Source organism: Stenella coeruleoalba, assembly GCF_951394435.1.
Source record: "Stenella coeruleoalba genome assembly, chromosome: 10".
NCBI lineage: Eukaryota > Metazoa > Chordata > Mammalia > Artiodactyla > Delphinidae > Stenella > Stenella coeruleoalba.
This window is the reverse complement of record NC_137156.1, coordinates 104,717,350-104,740,364: the sequence shown is the minus strand read 5'-3', so window position 1 is coordinate 104,740,364 and position 23,015 is coordinate 104,717,350. Positions and strand designations below refer to the sequence as shown.

The 23,015-nt window shown below is 57.8% G+C and overlaps 1 protein-coding gene across 4 annotated transcripts in view; it reads left to right on the top strand.

Moving 5' to 3' along the window:
- The window catches only part of ALDH1L1 (aldehyde dehydrogenase 1 family member L1), an 80,628-nt gene extending 61,228 nt beyond the window's left edge, over positions 1-19,400 (top strand). For 3 of the 4 annotated variants that reach the window (XM_079934827.1, XM_079934825.1, XM_079934826.1), the window contains 10 exons: positions 179-249; positions 3,657-3,762; positions 4,746-4,833; positions 11,500-11,593; positions 13,026-13,125; positions 14,321-14,419; positions 15,080-15,245; positions 17,568-17,673; positions 18,146-18,345; positions 19,166-19,400. In XM_079934827.1, the coding sequence (XP_079790953.1) occupies positions 179-249; positions 3,657-3,762; positions 4,746-4,833; positions 11,500-11,593; positions 13,026-13,125; positions 14,321-14,419; positions 15,080-15,245; positions 17,568-17,673; positions 18,146-18,345; positions 19,166-19,221 (1,086 nt within the window). In that variant the 3' untranslated portion in view covers positions 19,222-19,400. Of the gene's footprint in view, positions 1-178; positions 250-3,656; positions 3,763-4,745; positions 4,834-11,499; positions 11,594-13,025; positions 13,126-14,320; positions 14,420-14,974; positions 15,030-15,079; positions 15,246-17,567; positions 17,674-18,145; positions 18,346-19,165 lie in introns of those variants that run through there. The other variant, XM_079934828.1, reaches the window with a different exon arrangement.
- The last annotated feature ends 3,615 nt before the right edge of the window (positions 19,401-23,015 follow it).

The following is a 23,015-nucleotide window of genomic DNA, read 5'->3' as shown; positions in this document are numbered from 1 at the left end:
CCCCCTGTGGCTGCCTGCTCCACCCGGCTCTGGACCCCTCAGCTGTCCTGTCCTGCACAAGCGGGGGCATCGGGACACAGCCCCTGTCCCTCCCTGGGTCCCAGGCGCAGGCTGGCTGCCCACAGGGGAAGGGGTGAGGGGCCAGAGCCCCTCCCGGTGATGCTGCTGCTTCTTCCAGGGTGCCACCATCCCCATCAACCAGGCCAGACCCAACCGGAACCTGACCATGACCCGGAAGGAGCCCATCGGGTGAGTCACACGCCGGGCACTTTTTAGGACTGCGCGGGGGGCTCAGATGTCCCCTCTCTGTGTATTTATCAGACAGCCGTTTATTTGCCAGCCACTACCTCCCAGACATGGCAAGGGCCGGAGATGCAATAAAGAGAAAAACCAATGAAAATTCCTGTCCTCAGGGTGAAAACAGCTTTCGCCTCCACAGCCCCTGTTCCCTGCCAGGCACTATTTAACGACTTTGAGACCATAATTGTGTTTAATCCCTATAGTAACCCTCCATCAGTCAGGGTCATGGGGGGAAGAGAGGGCACGCCCCCAAATTTTATCTGAAGAGTGTAATGACCGGTGTACTTAAGGACAAGGAATTCCTACACAGCAGCGGGGACAGGAACCCTCAGCGAGACCAGCCCGCGGCACAAGGAGGAGGACAGACGTCCAGTCAACATGGAAAGACTAGGTTTGGGAGGGATTTTAAACCCGCAGCGAGGGGCCCCATCTTACCATCCGATGTCCAAAGGCCTGCCTCGGCCAAGGCCACCCGGCAGTGTCCGCTGAGACCTGGTGTCTCTCCCGCGAGGCTCAGTGTGGGGACTCGCTAACGCAGGACGGGGACGGGCACCCAAGGAGACGGCATGTGGCAGAGCTAAGGGCTCAGCACGTGGATGCAGACGCCTCCGGGAGGGGCTCAGTGCCGGGGGAAAGCATGGGGTCAGGACACGGGGGCTGCAGGAACCACCCCCCCAGCAAAGAACTGCCCAGCCGAGGCGTCAGGAGTGTGGAGCCAGGACCCTGCTCAGAGCCCCCTCAGGTGCAGGGGCCAGGGGCCAGTCACGTGAGTCTGCAAGGTCCCTGAGCCTCAGCCCCCGCACAGGGTGCCCATCCCGTCGGACTGAGTAGGACGCTGCCCCTGCCCGGGTGCCTGGCTGGCCGGGCGAGTTGGTGGGGAGGCCTTCCCTGTACTGGCAGGTGGGGGGCTTTGTCAGGGCTTCGTAACCAAGCACCACAGCCTGCGAAACTCGCGCTGTGGACTTTGGTCATCTCACAGTCTGGGGGCCGGGGGTCCCAGGCTACGTGTCGGTAGAGTTGGCTCCTTCTGAGGCTGCCCCACTGGCTTCTGGTGATGGAGGCCACCTTGGTGCTCCCGGGCTCTGCCCTCGCGCCCACACGGCCCTCTCCCTCTGCGGGTCTGTCTTCACAGGGCTCTCGGTTCATAAGGACGGCGGTCACATGGGGTTAGGCGCTCACCCTAATCCGAGGAGACTCCATCTTAACTAATTACACCTGGGATGACCCTGTTTCCAAATCAGGTGACACCTGGGGCACTGGAGTTACGTCCTCAGCACCGGGATGTGAGGGCATGATTCAGTCTTGAGGGCAGGAAGTCTGTGCTGCGTTTTCTTCTCCGGAGCCTCAGCCTCCTTCTCCTCGGTGACCTCTCCCGCTTCCCTGGGGGCTCTCACCCTGCTCCCTCCACTGCCTTGTCCCTCTGGGTGTGCTGGGTGTATGTGGGGTGAGGACCGGCTTTCCTAACCCCTCAGCACACCCCACCACTCCCAGGAAGGTGTGTGGGGCCCCGTGCCGGCCCCAGGCCCCACTGCACTCCCGCTCTCCCGGCCCATGAACCCTGTGGCTCGTCAGTGACCCGTCATGCCCTTGGCCTCTGCGTGTGCTCTTCCCACTGCTGGGTCAGCTGAGCCGTCATCGTTTGGGGAAACATTCTCTGATGATGATGGAGGTGATGACGATGAAGAGGACGGTGGTAATGGCGGTGAAGATGATGACAATGAAGAAGATGGTGATGAATATGATGATGGTTAAGATGTTGACAGTGAAGATGCTGGTGACGATGGTGAAGAAGATGGTGATGAAGATCGTGGTAATGATGGTGAAGAAGATGACGGTGAAGATGGTGATGATGGTGATGAAGATGATGGTGAAGATGATGGAGGTGATGAAGATGATGGTGATGAAAACGATGGTGAAGATGATGAGGTGATGAAGACGATGGTGATGAAGATGATGGTGAATATGGTGATGGTGATGAAGATGATGGAGGTGATGAAGATGATGGTGATGAAGATGACGGTGAAGATGGTGATGATGGTGATGAAGACGATGGTGAAGATGATGGAGGTGATAAAGATGGTGATGAAGATGATGGTGAAGATGGAGGTGATGAAGATGATGGTGATGAAGACAATGGTGAAGATGATGGAGGTGATGAAGATGATGGTGATGAAGATGATGGAGGTGATGAAGATGATGGTGATGAAGATGATGGAGGTGATGAAGATGATGGTGATGAAGACAATGGTGAAGATGATGGAGGTGATGAAGATGATGGTGATGAAGACGATGGTGAAGATGATGGTGGTGATGAAGATGATGGAGGTGATGAAGATGGTGGTGATGAAGATGATGGTGAAGATGATGGAGGTGATGAAGATGATGGTGAAGATGGTGATGAAGACGATGGTGAAGGTGATGGAGGTGATGAAGATGGTGATAAAGATGATGGTGAAGATGATGGAGATGATGAAGATGATGGTGATGAAAATGATGTTGAAGATGATGGAGGTGATGAAGATGATGGTGATGAAGACGATGGTGAAGGTGATGAAGAAGACGGCAGTGACGATGATGAAGCAGCAGTCACGTGGTCTGCATGGGGCTCCGTGTGGACAAGCTCATCTAACTGACTCACAGGGAGGGGCTGCCATCACCGAGTTCTACGGGCTCAGGAGGAGGCAGGGCCACATGCCTCCTGGGAGCACAGGTGTCATCAGTATGTCTCCTAGGACGTAGGGGCTCCCTCCATGGAGACACTGCCCAGCCAGAGGCTTCTCTGGGACAAAGGGGAAGCACTGACCCTGGACACCATCTCTCAGTGCATAGCAGGCAGGCTTCGTCAGGTCCCCAGACTGACTGCGTCCTTCTTGTCTCCTTGGCACTGACCCTGGCCTAATGCCCAGGAGGACCCTCATCCACAACCACCTGTGGGACCCTTGACCCTCTCTCACATCCTCCTGGTCCACACATATGACCCCTGACCTCTCCCGCGTCCCCCCCGCCACCCCTGTGACCCCTGTGTCTCAGCCCCTGCCTGTTTTCACCTGTGCCTGCTGCCTGCTGTCACCTCCCCATCTCCTGGTGCTGCCCGTACCCAACTGTGTCCCTAGACTGTGTCCCATCAGAAGCTGTGCACTGTCCCCTGCCATCACACCCTGCTGGGAAGAGGGGCTACTGCCGGACTGGACATACTGCCCCATCAGGGCCTGGGAAGGCAGGTGTCAGCGGTCCCTCTGCAGGGCCATTGATGCCGCATCAGGAGCCTGGCCCTGGAGTGGAGAGGCGGCAGCGGCAGGTCCACGCGGGACCCAGGCCGAGCGGAGAGACAAAGGCCTGCTTCCCTCGTCCCACAGGGTCTGTGGCATTGTCATCCCCTGGAACTACCCCTTGATGATGCTGTCCTGGAAGATGGCCGCCTGCCTGGCTGCAGGGAACACAGTGGTGATCAAGCCTGCCCAGGTGGGTGCGGGCACGTCCTGGCGGGGCCTGAGGCCTTGGAGGGCGGGTGGCACCTGCGAGGGGTGACGGACAAGGGGGAGGGCTCTGTGGGGGAGGGCGGCCTTTGTGGGCCGGTGCACGGGGCAGAGGCGGCCTTGGGCGGATCTGGTGGTGTTTGGGCCACGGGGCCGAGTCAGGCTAGCCATGCGTGCGTGTAGCTGCTTGGTGAGTGGTCGGCGGTCTTTCACAGACTCCAGCTCAGCCCCCTTGTGCGGCCCCGGGCACCAGGATCCGGGCTCCAAGCCCTGGGTGTCTGCTGTTAAGGCTGGTGCTTCAGGGCCCAGACATCCTGGGGAAGCTTCTGTGTGCCCACCACCCAGGCCCCCCTCAGAGAAGCCGTGTGACGGGGTCCCTCATGCAGGCTGAGGGGCCTGAGCAGGGTGCCCTGCGGTGAGGTCACCCCACAAGCCTCGAACCCTCATCTGTACTTTGGAGGGTTTAGTTAGGAGCTGAAGGTCAGATGCTGGGGCGGTGGGCCCAGGGGGTCTCACTCAGCTCCTCTGGGGCGATTTGGCCTCAAGAGTATTAACATAGTAAAAACCAGCAAAATAATACTCGTTTATAGTATTTACCCTGAGTTAGGCACTCCTCAGGCATTTTAACGTGCATAACAAATTTCCCAGTAATTTGCGTACATCTGCCTACTAACCCCTGAGGTGACCCTTAACCTCCCCCTTTAGCGTGATGGGATGCTGAGAGGTCAAAGCAGTTGTTCCTGGAAGGCCCCACTCACCTAGCCCCCACAAAGTCTGAGCACCCACAGATGCACCTCTCAGCCTGAGGCCCAGCAGTGGGTGGGGTGTGGACCACCGAACCAGGCGAGGAAAAGTTACCCCTTTTCCTCCAGAAGAGGAGCGGCTGCTGGCTTGTGGGGTGTCGAGAGCAAGGGACGGCCGCCAGCAGGGGACGGCGGAGCCCACTTCCCTCCTGTCCTGCCTCCTCAGGTGACCCCACTCACAGCCTTGAAGTTTGCAGAGCTGACCTTGAAGGCTGGCATTCCCAAGGGCGTGATCAACGTCCTGCCAGGATCCGGTAAGGGCCGTGGTCGGGGGCATGAGGTGCATTTGGTCAAAACAGGGCCTGCTATGTGGTGTGCCCTGGTGGGCGGGGCAGTGGTGGGGAGGCCTGCCTGGAGGCGGAGGACGCTGCCCTGCGGTCGGGGAGAGCTGTACGTGGAAGGGTTTAGCGTTCAAATGCCTCCCCAGATGTTTTCCATTTTCTGTACATGTGTGTGTGCTCTGGAATAAACTACACAACTTGGGAATTATCAGTTAAGAAAGGAAAGAAAATATGCATTTACCCTGTCTTTTATAATTATATAATCACGTTTACTGGTGTCCTTTGTTTTTTTCTATGGATGTGAATTTCCATCCAGGTCACTTGTTTTCCTTAAGTATTTTTCATAGGTGGGTCTACTAGCAACAAATTTTCTAATTTTTTGTTTATCCGGAAATGTTTTATTTTGCCTTGATTTTTTGAAAGATAGTTTTGCTGAATGTCAGCACTTTGATTGTATCATCCCACTGCCCTCTGGCCTCTGCTGTCTCTGATGAGTCATCTGTTGATCTTATAGTTCTCTTATTTACAAGTCAGTTTTCTCTTGCTGCTTTCAAAGTTTCCTCTGTCCTTGTTTTGCAGCATTTTTACTATGCTACATCTGGGTGTGGTTCTCTTTGTGGTTATTTGATGTGGAATTCATTCCGCTTCATGGATGCGTAGAGTAATGTCTTTCATCAGCTTTGGGAAGTTTCTAGCCATTATTCATTCTAATACTTTTTTCTGTGGTTTTCTCTTTCTGCATGCCTTCTGGCACTTCCATTATGAGTATATTGATGTTGTTACTGCTGTACCACTTTTCCATGAGGCTCTCTTAACTCTTCTTCATTCTTTTTCTCGCTATTCTTTTTTTTTAAATAAATTTATTTATTTATATATTTTTGGCTGCATTGGGTCTTCGTTGCTGCCCACGGGCTTTCTCTAGTTGCTGTAAGTGGGGGCTACTCTTCGTTGCAGTGCGCGGGCTTCTCATTGTGGTGGCTTCTCTTGTTGCAGAGCACAGGCTCTAGGCGCACAGGCTTCAGTAGTTGTGGCTTCACCGGCTCTAGAGCGCAGGCCCAGTAGTTGTGGCGCACGGGCTTAGTCGCTCTGAGGCATGTGGGATCTTCCCGGACCAGGGCTCGAACCCGTGTCCCCTGCATTGGCAGGCGGGTTCTTAACCACGGTGCCACCAGGGAAGTCCCTCCTCGCTGTTCTTTAGATTGCATTATCTCCATTAGTCTTCAAGTTTACTGACTCTTTCTTCTGCCAGTTCAAACCTACTGTTGAGCTCCTTTACTGAGTTTTCATTTCAGTTGTACTTTTTAGCTCCTGGTTCTTTTTTTATTTGTTCTTTCTTGCTATTCTCTGTTTGATGAGACATCGTATCGCAGCTGCCTTTAGATGTGGTTTTGTTCAGTTCTTTGAATGTCTTTTTTTTTTTTTTTTTTTTTTTTTGTGGTACGCGGGCCTCTCACTGTTGTGGCCTCTCCCGCTGCGGAGCACAGGCTCCGGACGCGCAGGCTCAGTGGCCATGGCTCACGGGCCCAGCCGCTCCACGGCATGTGGGATCCTCCCGGACCGGGGCACGAACCCGCGTCCCCTGCATCGGCAGGAGGACTCTCAACCACTGCGCCACCAGGGAAGCCCTGATCGTCTTTATAACTGCTGCCCTGAAGTCTTTGTTAAGTGTGGCGTCTGGGTCCTCTCAGTGTCAGTTTCTGTTGCCTGCTCGTTTTGCCTGTGATGGGTCACGTTCTGTAGTTTCTTTGCATGCCTCATAATTTTTTTGTTAAAACGTAGATATTTTAGGTAACACAGTATACCAACTCTGGGTACTTGTCCCCTGTCCCCTCTCCAGAGCTTGTGTTCACCATTTTCTTGTTTATTTGTTTAGTGACTTGCTGGACGGTTTCAGAGAAGTGTCCTTCCCCTGCAGTGTGCAGCCAGTGAGGTCGCCCCCCAGAGAGCACAGCTGTGGGCTGTGCAGTCGCCCAGTGGCAGCCGGTGTACAGGGGCCTCTTCCTCTCCCGGTCTGCTCATCTGGCTGCCTCTGTCGTTATCACGCCAGCTGCTCCGCTCCACTCACTGCAGGCTGGCTGCTCTATTGTTTTCACCAGTACCCTGGGGCATAAACTGCTCCAAGGTCTGATCTGGTTAAATTCCTGTCTCTTTGCTCAGCCCTTGAGGTTTGTTCTTACACAGAGGGCTCTTCCCTGGTTCTCTCTGGTAAACTAAATGACCTGTGGTCTATCTTATTGCTGCCATAGAGCTACCAGCCTCCTCTTAATTGTTCACCTCCAAAATCTAGTGTTTTTGAGAATGTCCTTAGGATTGAACTTCCTCATACAGTTTCAAATAAAGTCAGTTCCGGGCTTCCCTGGTGGCACAGTGGTTGAGAGTCCACCTGCCGATGCAGGGGATGCGGGTTCGTGCCCCAGTCCGGGAAGATCCCACGTGCCGCGGAGCAGCTGGGCCCATGAGCCATGGCCGCTGAGCCTATGCGTCCAGAGCCTGTGCTCCGCAACGGCAGAGGCCCCAACAGTGAGAGGCCCGCGTACCGCAAAAAATAAAAAAAATAAAGTCAGTTCCTCTGGGGAGTGTTTTGGAGCTCTCTGTTTTTATAGAAAACCTCTTCCCCGGCCAAAATCTCTGAGCCACAGCCTCAGGCGCTGGGCCCCCTGCAGCAGCTGGGGCCAGGTGGAAGAGGTCCTGGGAGACTCAGCCTGCCACACATGGGAAAGAGCTGTCACCTTACAAGAAGGGCAGGTGGAAGCCATACTCACAAAGAATGTGGCCTCTGAAACTCAGGGTCGGAGGGGATGCCGGCCTCCCCTCCTGGAGAGGTGCCCCATCCCTGGACTGCATTGCTGACCACACCTGCTTAGGCTGGAGGAGAGGGGAGAGTGGTTCACGGCTCAGGTGCCACAGACTCTCCTGAATAAATGTCTCTTCACTTGGTCTCTGCCCTTGGGAAGATTTACAGAGACTTTAAATTGTTGTTTTTAATGATTTTCACCAGTTTTGGTTGTTTCCCTGAGAAGTTGTCGATCGGGCTCCTCATACTGGCCTTTGGTGGTGACTCTCACCACATACCTTTTTTTTTTTTTGGCGGTACGCGGGCCTCTCATTGTTGTGGCCTCTCCCGTTGTGGAGCACAGGCTCCTGACGCACAGGCTCAGCGGCCATGGCTCACGGGCCCAGCCGCTCCGCGGCATGTGGGATCCTCCCGGACCGGGGCACGAACCCGTGTCCCCTGCATCGGCAGGCGGACTCTCAACCACTGCGCCACCAGGGAAGCCCCTCACCTCATACCTTTTGAATACATTGTGTTTATGTTTTTATTATTCTTAAAAAATATGTCATTGTAATTTTGGTATCCTCTCTGACCCGCTAAGTAAAAAGAGATTTTTTTTCAGCTTTTTCCCCCTAAAATTCTGTTCTAATATTTCTAGCTTTACTATGTCATAATTAGAGAATTCAGCCTGTATATTAGTTTTCTAGGGCTGCCATAACAAAGTACCCCAAGCCAGGAGGCTTAAACAACAGGGATGTATCGTCTCACAGTTCTGGAGGCTAGAAACCCGAGATCCAGGTGTCGGCAGTTCTGTGCTCCCTCTAACGGCTCTGGGGGACGACCTTTCCTTGCCTCTTCCAGCTTGTAGAGCATCACCCTGACCTGGGACTTGCCCTTTACATGGCATTTTTCCTGTGCATGTCTGTATCCAAGTTTCCCCTTTTATAAGGACACCATTGTCCCAACAACAACCTACCTTATTCCCAAATAAAATTACATTCTGTGGTACTGGGTGTTAGGATATCAACATATGAAATTGAGTGGGACACAATCCAACCCATGATAGCCTGTAAAAATTCTACTTTCTAAAATGGAGAATTTCTTTGTGACCTAGTATATGATACCTTCTTATAAATATTTCTTGGAGAGCCTAAAACAGTGATATTATTATTATTCAATAGACTTTATTTTTCAGAGCAGTTTTAGGTTCACAGAGGAATCGAATGGAAAGTATAGAGATTCCCATACATGCCCTGTCCCCCTCATAATGTCCCACATGTGTTACAGATGACACACCTACACTGGCATGTCATCATCACCCAAAGTCCATAGTTGGCATGAAAATTCACTCTTGCTGTTGTACATTCTGTGACGAGTGTAAAACAACATTTACCCAACATTGTGGTATCAGATGGAATGGATGCACTGCCCTAAGAACCCTCTGTGGACGAGGAAAAATCCCATTCATTTCTCCCTCCCCTGCAACCCCTGGCAACCACTGAGCTATTAAATGCCTCCAGAGTTTTGGCTTGTCCAGAATATCATTTAGTCATCATCATACAGTGTGTAGCTTTTTCAGATTGGCTTCTTTCACTTAGTAACATGCATTTAAGCTTCCTTCGTGTCTTTCCCTGGCTTCATGGCTCATTCCTTTTTAGAGCTGAATAACATTCCCCTGTCTGGAAGGACCACAGTTTATCCATCAGCTACTGAAGGACGTCTTGGTTGCTTCCAAGTTTTGGCAGTTATGAATAAATTGACCTTCCATGGCATTTTTCCTGTGCATGTCTGTATCCAGCCCCCGATGCAGGGTTTTATGTAGACATAAGTTTTTTACTCCTGCGGATAAACACCAAGGAGCACGATTGCCAGATCATATGGTAATAGTGTGTTTAGCTTTGTAAGGAACCGCCCAAAATGGCTACCCCGTTCTCGCGATGACGAGAGTTCCCGTGGCTCCACATCGCTGCCGGCACTTTGTTAAGGTTCTGGGTTTTGGCCGTTCTGTGGATGTGTAGGGGCGTCTCGTTGTTGTTTTAATTTAAATTTTCCTGATAACATATGATGTTGAGCATCTTCCCATGTGATCATTTGCCGTATGAATATCTTCTTTGGTGAGGTGTCTTTTCAGATATTTCGCCCGTTTTTTAATTAGGTTGTTTCCTTATTGTTGAGTTGTTTGCATGTTTGGGGTAATAATCCATTATCAGATACATCTTTTGCAAATATTTTCTCCCCAAGGCAGTGATTTTTTAAAACATTAGTGGGGGAATGAAATTAGCATCAAAATCACTTTTGGAGGGGCTTCCCTGGTGGCGCAGTGGTTGAGAGTCCGCCTGCCGATGCAGGGGACACGGGTTCGTGCCCCGGTCTGGGAGGATCCCACATGCCGCCGAGCGGCTGGGCCCGTGAGCCATGGCCGCTGAGCCTGTGCGTCTGGAGCCTGTGCTCCGCAACGGGAGAGGCCACAACAGTGAGAGGCCCGCGTACCGCAAAAAAAAAAAAATCACTTATGGAGCCTTAACTGTTTAGAGAGAATGCAAGTGTCCTACTCCAAACCTTCTGAAGCAGACCTTCACTGGTGCCGCTGGGCACAGGCAGTTCTACAGGCGTGGAGGCAGGTGCACAATGGCGATGGGGGGACTGGCTGATTAGTGGAGGGTTGGGGGAGGGCAGGTGTGGGGACTGACTGTTGGCTTGAATGGCTGGCTGCACAGAGAGGTTGCTGACTGAAATGGAGAACATGGGGGAGAAGCAGGTCTGGGGAAGCTGAGGAGTTCAGTTTCAAACATGCTGAGTTTGAGAGGCTGTAAGGCGTCCAAGTGGAGGTGCCGAGCAGGCCGAGGCGTGATAGATGGGTCTGGATGCAGGGAAGCTGGGCATGAGATAGAGATTGAGAAGATGGTGAGCCTGCAGATGGCATTTGAGGAGGTGAGCCGGGGTGAGATGACTGAGGGGACCGTGAATGGAGAAGAGAAGGGGGCCCAGAGTGCAGCCAGAGGCACTGGGTGTTGTAAGAGTGGAGGGAAGTGGGGCGCAAGGAGGTGGAGGAAGGGCAGTCAGGGAAGCGGGAGTGCAGTAGCAGAGGAGGAGACGTCAGCAGGGGCCTTGCGTCAAGTCTGCGCAGAGGTGACCCTGAGGTCTCATTGCACAGCAGCCCGGAAGGCTCAGTAGGCGCTGGCCACGTTGGGGAGGGTCCCTGCAGGTCCAGGAGGGTCAGTAGGCGCTGGCCACGTTGGGGAGGGTCCCTGCAGGTCCAGGAGGGTCAGTAGGCGCTGGCCACGTTGGGGAGGGTCCCTGCAGGTCCAGGAGGGTCAGTAGGCGCTGGCCACGTTGGGGAGGGTCCCTGCAGGTCCAGGAGGGTCAGTAGGCGCTGGCCACGTTGGGGAGGGTCCCTGCAGGCCTGGCATGGTGTGGGGGGTCGTGGAGTGTGGGGCGGCCAGGAGTCCAGGCATCCCCACAGGAGGGGTAATGTGTACTGGTTGGGGGCTTTCACCCTTCTCTCTGCGTCCCCACATGGTCGTCTGTGTCTCTGTGTGTCCTTGTCTCCTCTTCTCATGAGGACACAGGTCGTATTGGTTTAAGGCCACCCTAATGACCTCATTTAATTCAGTCACCCCTTTAAAGATTCTACATCCAGTATAGTCACATCTGAGGTCAGGGGTCAGGACTACAGCCTGTGAATTTGGGGAGACACAGTTCTGCCCACACCAGGGACCAAGGCGCGGTGAGCCCGGGGGTGCCGAGGCCCTGGCACGTGGGCCCCGAGCTCTGGCCATGGGAAGACGGGCTGGAGGAGAGTGGCCGGACCCCTGCCTTGCCCTGGCACCGTGGCCATCCTTATCCCCCGCCCACTCCTCCCCCAGGCTCAGTGGTCGGCCAGAGACTCTCGGACCATCCCGACGTGCGGAAAATCGCGTTCACGGGCTCCACCGAGGTGGGAAAGCGTATCATGAAAAGGTAGGCGGAGTGAGTGGAGGGGCCAGCACTGCGGGGCCAATGGCCTCTGGTCCCGCGTGTGAAGCAGACAGTGCTGTGTGTGAGCTCGAGCCTGTGGCTGTCACAGGGTGGGGCCACTGCAGACCCTTATTCCATGAGTCTGATGAGCCCTCGGTCAGGCCGGTGCAGCGGGGTGGGACCAGCGAGGGGCGGGGGCTTCACTGCGATCCAGGGCCACGAGCAAGCGCGGCTGCTGGGGACGAAGCTGCTCGGGATTGAGACGAGCTGTGAGCGCGAGGGACACAGATCTCGGAAACTTAGCAGAGTAGAGCATCGCGACAGTTTCTATATAGGTTACCAGTTGAAATGATATTATTATTAATGGGCTTAAATAGAATTAATTTTACTGGATTCTCTTGAGCTTGCTTTTAATGTGGCCACTAAACAAAAATTACCGTGTCCTGCGGCTGGTATGGGAGGCGTTTGCCCTCTCCTGCTGACCAGCGCTGGCCGAGGGCCGCTCCCCGCCTAGTGCTTGGACGTCAGCCTCAAACCCGCTGGGTCGTGTTGCTGATTTATGATACGACGTGGGCTGAGCTCTGACCCTTCCAGGCCTGTTTCCCCCGGTCCCGTGAAGGAAGTTGGCATGTCAGTGGTTCTGGTCCAGGCTGCTGACGAGCTTGGAGAGGTCGATGGGGCCGGACCCCAGGGCAGCAGCTGTAGCTCTGGCTGCCCCAGGCCTCGCAGGGTGCCTGAAACCCCCCGCCAGTGCAGCTGAATTTCTGGGGTGAGGTCTGGGCAGACGTCTGCACTTTGAGTGACAGGTGCAAAGGGAGAGGAGCTGGGGCTGCTGTGCAGTCTGACCTGCAGGGTCTCCAAGCCCTTTCTCTGAGGACACCTGACCGCGGTGACTGCTGTGCTCCGAGGGTCACGCATGGGACCTCCCGGGACGGTCCAGCTGTGGCGGGGCATCTCCATGGGGATTAAAGCTGCACCCTGCCCCTGCCCTGGCTCCCACAGGCCTCTCTGTACCCCTCAACCCTGAGGTGGGGGCCATGTGCCCCTTCTTGAATGGGCACCACACAGGTGCCCATCAGAGTGGCTCTGCGTGGCCTCCTCTTGGGGTCAGGCCTGAAGACAGCGAGGCTGACCTGGAGGATCGTCTGCAAGGGGAGGGGTGCAGGGGTGCCCGTGGGAGCAAGGCCTGGGGCAGGGCTGGGCTGGGGTGCTGGGCTAGGAAGGTGGCAGGGAGCTGGGGAGAGCGGGGGGACGAGGGGAGAGTGACGGGGGAAGGCGCGGCCTGGGTCACACGGGGCTCCCCCCAGCCCGGACCCTCCACCGTCCTTTTGAGTGAAGCGTGCTCTGGAGCTGCTCTCGTCCCTCACCTGGCTCTCCCCCCACCACCCCGTGTCCCGGGCTCCGGGACCCAGCTAGCCAACTCTGTTCCCTTCAGCTGTGCCCTGAGCAACGTGAAGAAGGTCTCCCTGGAGCTGGGCGGGAAGTCTCCCCTCATCATCTTTGCTGACTGCGACCTCCGCAAGGCCGTGCAGATGGTGAGGGCCATGGAGGGCGGGGGCCGGGGCTCAGGGTCCACGGGCAGACGCACAGGCATCCTGGACCGCAGAGAAGGAAGGAAGAGGCCTTGGGGCCAAGGAGTGGCATGTACCTTACAGAACAGACCCCCAAGAAGTTTCACAACTGCAGGGATAACTGCAGTCGGCTTCAAAGATGGGGAAACGTGAGCCAGGGTTCCGTCTGTTGTGAAATCAGCACGGCCAAGTTTCCTGTCGCACAGAGAAGCAAGCAGAGCCCCGGGCACTTGGGCGGGACCTTGCTGGCAGCGGCCGCCCACACTTGCCCAGCGCCGCCATGGACTCGCTGGGCAGCGTCGGGAAGTCACTTAGCCCTTCTGGGCCTTGCGCTCTCACCGGGACGATGGGGGAGGATGGGCATACGGGATTCAGCTGTCATGGCTGAAGGGCGTGGACCACGTGGCAGGTGCGGTGGGTCAGTAGTCCTGACACTGTCACTGTCGTCACCACACCTCTGCACACCAGGGGGAGCAGGCCGGTCAGGCCACGCTCAGCCAGGTGCCCAGACACCCCCACCCCATCCAAGTGCTGCTGTGCCGCCGAGGAGTGAGCCTGGCACCGCGTGGAGGGGCTGCAGCCTCCTTAGAGGGGAGACCGAGGGAGACTGTCGGCCGAGCAGAGGCCGATGCTGCCAGGCCGCAGGCCTGTGTGTGTCTCTGGGCAGTGCAGTCGCAGCTTCTTCCAGGAGGGCTGAGCCTGAATGGCTCCCCAGGTCCAAAGAGCAGGCTCCCTGGGGCCTCTGAGGACGTTTATTCGGGACTCGGGCCTGGGCAGGCACCATCCCTCCCGAGAGGCCCACCCCTGCCGCCTGCTTCAGGGCGCAGACCCCGTCTCCAGGCTCAGCTCCAGGAGCACAGTCCTGAGCCCCGTCATGCCCGGGAGCCCACCCAGCCTGCGGGGTGTCCAGGCTCCCCCACTGCACGCCCGCTCGTGCTCTCCCCGCTGGCCTGGTCCCCCAGCGGCCTCACTTCCTGCTTGTTCCCCTGTGGCCGCTCGTCTCCGGGGATGGTGCCCAGTGCTGGTGAGCCTGGATGGCCGCAGGAGGTCAGGACACCTGCCTCCTTCCCCTTCCCGACGAGGGGGCACCGGGGCCCAGTGGGGGCTGGGGGCTGGCGCCCGGGGGTTGTAACCCAGCCCTGTCACCTCTTCTGCGAAGGGAATGAGCTCTGTCTTCTTCAACAAAGGCGAGAACTGCATCGCCGCCGGCCGGCTCTTCGTAGAGGACTCGATTCACGACCAGTTTGTGCAGAGGGTGGTAAGTTGTGCCGCAGGGCCTGGGAACTGCCCACTCACCGGGTACAGGGCCTTGGCAGGCAGAGCCAGGGCCGGGCCAGGCGCTATCCACCTGGTCGGGGGCGCTGTGACAAGTCTTCCCTGGTTTTTATTATTTCGGCGAGAAACGGCAACCCCGCGGCTCCCCTGACGTGAGCAGCGGGGCCCATGTTCGGGCGGGGCCCTCCCGGTGCAACCCGGGCGAACAGACATGGGGCCGGGCCAGGGGGAGTCCAGGTGCAGCCCCTGCACGCCGCTCCATCTGCCCACCTTGTCACGGGGCGTCATTGTCTTGTTTCCCCACCCCGTGGCCTGTAGCTCCTCCGTCTGGGAGGTCGGGTGCAGGACCTCCCTGTGCTGCCCCCGCGCGCGCCCCCCCCAACTCCCACCTCTCTGCACGTCTGCGTCATCCCAGCCCCCGGCACCAGGCCCAGGTCTCCTTGCACGGAGGGTGCAGTGGGGGCTGCAGCCTGGAAGGCAGGTTTGGAACCAGAATATGGTCCCAGGAGTCAGAGCCCTGCGTGTGGACTTTCTTCAGGGGCCAGCGGTTGGTTGCTGAAAAGGCATACGTGGGAGGCGGGTCAGGCGGCGACTGGTCAGGAACCACGGCACCGGGCGACCCTGACGGGGAGGACCTTTGCAGGTGGAGGAGGTGGGGAAGATGAAGATCGGCAGCCCCCTCGACCGGGACACCAGCCACGGGCCACAGAACCACCAGGCCCACCTCCAGAAGCTGGTGGAGTACTGCCAGCGCGGCGTGAAGGAAGGGGCCACGCTGGTCTGTGGTGGGAACCAAGTCCCCCGGCCAGGTCAGTCAGCCCTCCTGGCCACGTGGGCAAGCCAAGGCAGCAGTGGCATGGCCTCCGGGGCAGGCGTCGCAGGGCCAGGCGCCTAGGCTCCAGCCCCCAATCCGGGACGTCGGGGATGGGGGGCACCTTGGCTATTTGGACACCTGCCAGGTCAGGTGTGGGGCTGGTAAGATGAGGCCCTGGTTGCCCAAGCATCTCCGCATCCTTGAAACTCTTTCCTCCCATGGATCCATGGTGCTGGATTTCATGGTTTGCCTATCTTTGGCCATCACTCCTCCATGGCCACTCTTGGCCGGAAACCCCCTCTCCGCCTGTCCCTTAAATGTAGGGAGAGCCCCGGGTCTGTCCTGAGCTTGGACACTTTCCCTGGGGGGTCTCTCACCCTGCAGCGGCTCAGACCCGCCCAGGACTTGTCTCCTCACCCAGACTCCTGAGCCCTGGACCCCTCCGCTTGCACGTCACCCAGGCCCCTGAGTCTCAGTGGTGCCAAGTCCACCCTGTCACAGCATCCCCAGCCCTGACCTGACCCCAGACACACACCTGCCCCTCTAGAATCTTCAGTCCGATCCAGTCACCGAGCCCGAGAAGCCGGAGCAGCAGGTTCGGACGATCTGGGCTGCTCCCCCTGTCAGGCACACGTCTGTTTCCTACACCCTCACCATCCAACCCTTGGTGCCGGCACCGAGCCTCATGCCAGCCTGTCCGCCCGATGGCGTGAAGGAGGGAAGGAGGGAACGGATTCCAGGCTCCTCCCTTTCTTGACTCCAGCTCTTAATTAACTGCCCGATTCTCTCAAACCTGGAGATCTCCCCCGCCACCATCGTGCCGACTCTCCCCTGAGTCTGGACCGGAGCGGGGGTCCCGGGGGCCTCCTGAGCCCCCAGTCATGCATTTATGCGGCTGCCGCGTCTGGCTGTGTGTCTCCCGTGCTGAAACCCTCCCACGGTGAGCGCCACCACAGAGGCAAGCTCACCCCGGCGCGTCTCCCCACCTGTGTCCAACCTGCGGCCCTTGACTCTCCCTCCGAGTACGCCCGGCGTCTTCCTGCTCGTGTGCTGGCTGCTCCTCCACTTGCAGGTGCCTCCTGAGCGTCCCCACCTGGTGACCTCATCACTCAGGTGACCTCGGGCTCAGGCCATCGTGCTCCCGCAGGTCTCGGGCGTTCCTGGGCACCTCGTGCCTGCACAGAGCTTATGTAGCCCCTGTGCCACCGCTGTCTGCTTGCCCTCTTCCCTGCCCCCACGAACTTGGGCTTCCACGAAGCCAGCGTCTGGGGCTGACGTGACGTGAAGGCACCTTTGCAGAGCAGCTAGGGCTGCAGCACCCAGGAACCGTGGGGCCCGCTCCCCACCACCCCCTAGCCTGAGGGCCCCCATGGGGGACAGTGCTGTGAATACAGGCTTCTCCCAGTGGCCCGCCCACCTGGAGGCCAGAGGATGAGGGACTCCGGGCATGCAGCCCTCCTTCCCGGGGCCCGGCACGCAGCCGGGACGGAGGTGTGGGCGGAGACTGGCCACCCCGGAGCACGGGGACCTGGGGCACATTTCCTTTGCAGGCACGGTGAATACAGGCCACACCCCAGGGGTCAACAGGTGTTCATACACAACTCATGTTTTAGAAACTGTAATTACTGTTGAAATATAGTTTATAAAAATACGGAATATTTTATTAAAGAAACTGTAATTACTGTTGAAATATAGTTTATAAAAATACGGAATATTTTATTAAAGATAAAATTTTTTTTTGTTCTTCTGAACACTGGAGGTAGAAAATTTCAAGTCTCTTGGTTTTCCCTAAATCAGGCCAAACTAAAGTTTAGTCCAGCGGGTCTCAGGGCCCGCGGCTCTATGTCCAGAGGAGAAGTAGTCAGAGAACGCCTTTCTGCCGCCAGAAATGGTTTTGTGGGGCAGCCGGGGCCTGTGGGGCGGCAGTCGGGATGGGAGGTGTGTCTGGCCGAGAGCACAGGCCCCTACCCCCGGGCAGGCAGTGCCCACCCCGCAGGGTCAGGAAGGATGGGGAGGCTGTCCTGGGAGGACCTGTCCACCAGGATCTCTGTCCAAGCCCCGCTCCACGGGGCCGATGGAGGGCCTTCCGGAGGCTGCACTGGCCGAAGGATCCAGATGTGCTTTCAGACTAAAGGTCACTAGAAAAACCCAGGTTTCGTCCGGCTGCGAGCTGCAGCCCTGGCGGTGGACAGACCAGCTCCCAGCATCACCTCACTGTGCTTACAGCACTAGTTGAAAGGCTGTGAGGGTCAGGACTCGTGCGCCTGGGGCAGGAAAGCCACCCACAGTGTCACGAACTCCTCTGTCTCCACCACAGGTTTCTTCTTCGAGCCGACCGTCTTCACGGACGTGGAGGACCACATGTTCATAGCCCGGGAGGAGTCCTTCGGGCCCATCATGATCATCTCTCGGTTTGCCAGCGGGTAGGGAGCCCACTTATGGCTCATGACAGCCTGACTCTTGCCCTTGTTACTGGGGTCTTCACGTGAGCTGCGAGGCCGGGAGGGGAGCTCAGACGGGTGGGGACTGTGGACGCAGCCCGGACCCCGCAGACTCCTCGCAGCTGCGGGGGTGGGGACCCCAGGGGACCGCAGTGCGGCTGGGCCCACCAGGAGTGTCCTCCGCGTCTCTCTGGGCGTCTCCACGGCGTGCTGGGTTCAGCCCTGAGCACCCACGGCTGCGTCATGAGCCAGCCAAACCTCAGTGGCCGGAATAGCAACCGTTGTTTGTTTCGCTTGTGAATCTGCAGTTTGGTCAGTGGGGCTGACCGGTCTGTGCCCTGTGCCGGCCGTGTCGGGCTACCCCCGGGGCAGGGGGCACAGGTCTCTCTGGGTCCCACGTCCAGGGCTGGACCCTTGCCCTCCTCACGGAGGCCCTCTTGGCTTTTCCCTGCAGCGACGTGGATGCGGTGCTGTCTCGGGCCAATGCCACAGAGTTCGGCCTGGCCTCTGGCGTCTTCACCAGGGACATCAGCAAGGCCCTGTACGTCAGCGACAAGCTAGAGGCGGGCACCGTGTTCGTCAACACGTACAACAAGACCGACGTGGCTGCCCCCTTCGGAGGCTTCAAGCAGTCGGGATTTGGCAAAGACCTGGGTAACCTAATCGTGCCCGCTTTCATTTATCCATTCAACAAACGTCGGTTAGAGCCCGCTCGGTCCCAGGGGCCAGGGGTGGAGCTGACGAGATGGCTGCTCACTTCTTGCCGGGAGGGGATCGGTGATAAGTGGGGCTGGAAGCCAGATCCTGCTGGAAGCCGTCCAGACAGAGCGATCTGAACAGGAGGCTGGAGGGTGGCTTCAGCTGGGGGCCAGGTGGGCCTCCCTGAGGAGGTGTCCTCTGGGCTGAGACCTGAGTGGCTGGAGGAGCTGCCGTGAAGGCCCAGGTTCGTGCATTCCTGCCAGAGGGGACGGCGGGTCCTGAGGGAACCAGCTTTGGTCTTGGAGCTGCAGAGAGAGGCCGAGTGCTGGAGTGGGCCCAGGGGCGGGCAGGAGGCCAGGGAGGCAGGCAACGTCCGGATTGCGGGACCTGGGACCGCGGTCAGGGCTGGGGCTTCAGAGAGGGGAACCCGTGGGGTCTGAGCGTGCCCGATGTGGTGACGTGAGTCCCAGTGTAGAGACGGTGTCACCGGGCCTGCCTGCCCAGGGAAGAGGACTTCTGCCCGGCCCCCCTCTTTCCCTGGCTGCTCTGTAATGTAGGCTGGGTCCCACTCCCCGCATCCCGCCACTGTGGAAGCCAGAAGCTGGGGGTTAGGACCAGTCGGGGATCAACTCTGACGTCAGGCTTGCAGCGGGGCAGGGGGGTGCGAAGGTGCAGGAGAGCACAATGCTCTTCTCAGCTACGGGGCCAACGGGGTCATGAGACCACAGCGCTGCCGGGACCGTGACGTTGCCCCCGGGCTCGCGGTGTCTTGCAGGAGAGGCGGCTCTGAATGAGTACCTGCGGGTCAAGACGGTTACCTTCGAGTACTGAGGAGGGCCTCAGGATGTGTCCGCGGCTGTGGGCTCGCCCCCCGCAGTGCACAGCCCCTCCATGAACGTGGTGGAGGCCTCCTGCCTGCACCCCTGTCCCCATCTGGGACCCCCATCCTGTCCCGTCAGCGCGGCCATCGTCTCGGGCAGAAAGCGGCCCTGTGCGAATAAAGGTTCTGGCTGGCACCCTGCGTCCCGGCGCGTCTGTGTGCCCAGGCCCTCCGAGCGGGTCCTGCTCTCGGGCCAGCTGGCCGGGCTCGGGAGAGCCAGGCGCCCTCCTGGGCGGGGTGTCGACTCCCGCCTCGGAAACCGGGTGCTGAGATGAAGTTAGGACGCACGTCTGTTGGGGTGACCCCGGGAGACGCCAGGGAGGAAGCAGGCTGGGCCGCGGACGCCTCCCCAGCAAGTGGCTGGACCCTCCCCCCATGCCGAGCAGACCCGTCCACGGCCCCCCGATGGCCGTCCTCCCCCTTCGCCCTGCCTGTGTCTTCCGGGGCCCGGCGGCCTCCCCGCTTCTCCTGGCCCCCGCCATGCGGCCTTCCTCTCCGTCCGTCCGGCCCTCAGCGTCCCGACCTCCCTGGGGAGTGGCAGAAGAGCCATGAGGAGCGGGTTCCTTGCTCCCTAGACGCTACCTGCACACACCCTCCCTGCCCCCGCCCCGCGTGTGGGTCACTTAACCCTTCCCCTGGCCCACGGGTTCACCTGTTTATAAACCAGGGGGCTGAGTGGACGTCGTTGTTCTCAGATCCCAGGAGCGAGGACCTCGGACACGCCTGCCGGCAGAACAGCCCAGCAACTCCAAGCAGGCAGGGGTCCCAGACTCGCTCCGGGGCTGGTCTGGGCCCCGGGCCCCGCTCCGCCTTGGGGCGGCCTCTCTCCCTGTGTCCTCTCTTCTCCCCCGACCTTCTTAGGGGTCAGGAAGAACCAGCAACCCCGCCTCGAGGGGCGACGCAGCCCCGGAGCCAGACCCCGCCCCATGCCCACCTGCCTGCCCGAGGCAGGGCCAGCCCCCCAGTCTGGTGCCGGGTCTCCAGTCTCATGGCCCACAGAGGGGAGAAATGTGTTTCGTCTCTGGACTCTGTCCCCTGCCTGGGGCCATTCGTGAGGACCCACGGTGGAGGGGACCGGCCCTGTCTGAGGGGACATGGACCTGCCTTATTATCTCCTAACTGGAGTGACACTCCCACTCCTGCCCCTTTGCTGGGTCCCCGTTGCTTCACCTCCAACCCCCCGACCCCAGGGCCAGGGCGTCCACAGCAGAGCCCAGGCTCTGCAGCCGGCTTGGCCCTCAGCGGCTGCTCTACTGCCCCCCTCGCCAGGTGGGAGCCTGCAGGGTCCCCAGGGGTCAGCCTGGCTTCCCTGAAAACAGCCCCGCAGGCAGAAGAGCAGGCAGGGCCTGGAGCACAGCCCGTCCTCGCCCAGGTCGAGCTAGGAAACACCTTCCTCCCCGTGGCCCAGGGCTTGGCTGGCCGGGCGACTAAGCTGCACTTGAGAATTCTGGTTCAGGTGCGAGGCAGCGCCTGGCTTTGTCCTGAATCCTGTCTCCAGAAGGGATTCAGGAATCCTTCAGAAGCCACAGGCAAGTGTATAAGAAAAGCACCCAGTTCTCCCGCCTGGGTCTGTCTCTCCAGTGAGGCTCCTTCACTTCCACACAGAACAGGTCACTTCTGGTCACTAGATGTCGGGGGGCTGGTCCCGTGACACCAGCTGAGTGTCCTGCAATTTAACCAAATTCTGCCACTGCTGCCCGGAGCTGGTGTCAGACCCCACAGATTGAGGGCTCAGCCCCACAACACTGCCCCCCGGGTGCCCATCCCAAGCAGGGCCCCCAGGTTACCTCCAACTTCTGTCTGACGTGGCTACACAGCAGAGGCTCCCACGACCCCCTCCTTGGGTTCAGTCCATTTGCTAGAGCAGCTCACGGAACTCAGGGAAACACCTACATGTATCAGTTCATTAAAGGACGTGATAAAGGAAACAGATGAACGGCGGAGTACGTAGGGCGAGGCCTGGGAGGGTCTGAGCACGGGAGCTTCTGTCCCATGGACTTGGGGGTGCCACCCTCCCGGTGTGGCTGTGCTCAGCCCCTGGACCCTGTCCTGTTGGGGTATTTTGTGCCGCCTTCGTGTAAGCGTGATCCATCATTAACTCCATTCGCGGCCCCTCTCCCCTCTCTGGAGGATGGTGGGGGGCGGGAGAGGAGCTGAGAATCGGAAGCTTCTCATCCTGGCTTCATCTTTCTGGTGACCAACCCCACCAGGAGCCCCCCGAGAGTCGCCTCGGTGAACAAAAGATGTTCCCAGTGTTCTTATCATTTAGGAAATTACAAGGGTTCAGGGGCTCTGTGCCAGGAGCTGGGGCGGAGAAAACATGTATTTTCTAGTATCTCACAGTAAGGAGGATAAGACTGTGAGTTACCTGCCATTTCTTTCCCTTCTTTCCTAAGTCATAGAACTCTCAAATTGTACCCGGGCACACGGCTGCGTGAAGGATGGAGTTCCCAGCATCCTTTGCAGCCGGGCAGTGGCCACAGAGCCCAGTCAAGTGGACAGAGCTCCAGTGGACGTGGAGCTGCCCCTCCTGGGGCTCAGCCTGCAAGGGGAGTCGGGGCTCAGGCTGTCACTCCCTCCCTCCTTCCCTGGGGCGGGCTGGAAGTGGCCTGATGGTGGGCGTTTTCCCAACAAGCAGATAAGGCTGGGCGGCGCTCAGAGGGGACCCGCCAGCAGCCCTTTACATGGAGACGGTGAACTTGCCCCTCCCTTTTTATAATGTTTAAATGCATTTGTCCTCACCGAGTTGACAGAGGAGTTCAAGGCAGCTTAGAAAAATAATACAATTAACATATGCGTGGGTGAATCAGGGCAGAGAAGGGCGCTAGGAAGGTGAGCAGGAACGCGGTGGCGCCCACACTGCCTGCAGGGAAACCCTATCCGCTTCTAAAGCTGGAGCACAGTTTAGTCAGGGCTTTCCAGCTACCGAGAGTGCGAGGAAACCTGATCAGTGGCCTAATTCGCGGGGTCTGTGCGACAGAAACAAGCTTGTGTTTCTGGAGAAGAGAATGGAATTCATCTCACGAGTCCTCCTAAAACACATTTTACAATGTGATGACCGCTGTCTTACACGATTTTACACAGGGTGGTGATGAAATTAAATTCGTATTTTAAGGCAAGACAAGAAAAAATTAAACTTCTTCTCTGCCCTTGGCCTCCTCCCTCCCCACTAGTGTGCATGGGCGTCTGCGTTGGGTGTAACCTGACCTCCCCAATGGCAGAAATATCTGCCCAGCCACAGAAATCCACGTTCCTCCTTCTGGCGACAGCCATGGAACTCCTTAGAAGGTAACATTCCTTTGCTTATCCTCTAAGAGGTCACGATGACCCACCACTCACCTTGTACGTGCAGACATCTTTGGTGGACTTTATGGGCAAGGCCACTATATCATTTCCCTTAAAGGTAGTGATTGGTGCAGAACAGACTGGTCAGACGACCTGGGGAGATACTGGGCTGCACCTAAAAGAAGTTCTTAGCTCAAATACTTACTTATGACCGTATTCATGTCACTAGCTGTATTACTTGTATGCTGCCTATTTTACAAGATTATTGTTTCTTGCATTACCAAACCCGATAAAAATGACGACGACTAGGTGACCTAAAACAATTGTCAAATTCATAGTTCTGGAAGATCAGTGATTATAACAGCGTAACTCTAGATGTGGGAAGAAGCTACAAGAGGGAACCGTTTCCTGGACCATAACAGACTAGTAGGACAGGCGGCCCAGAGGCTTTGGGCTACTG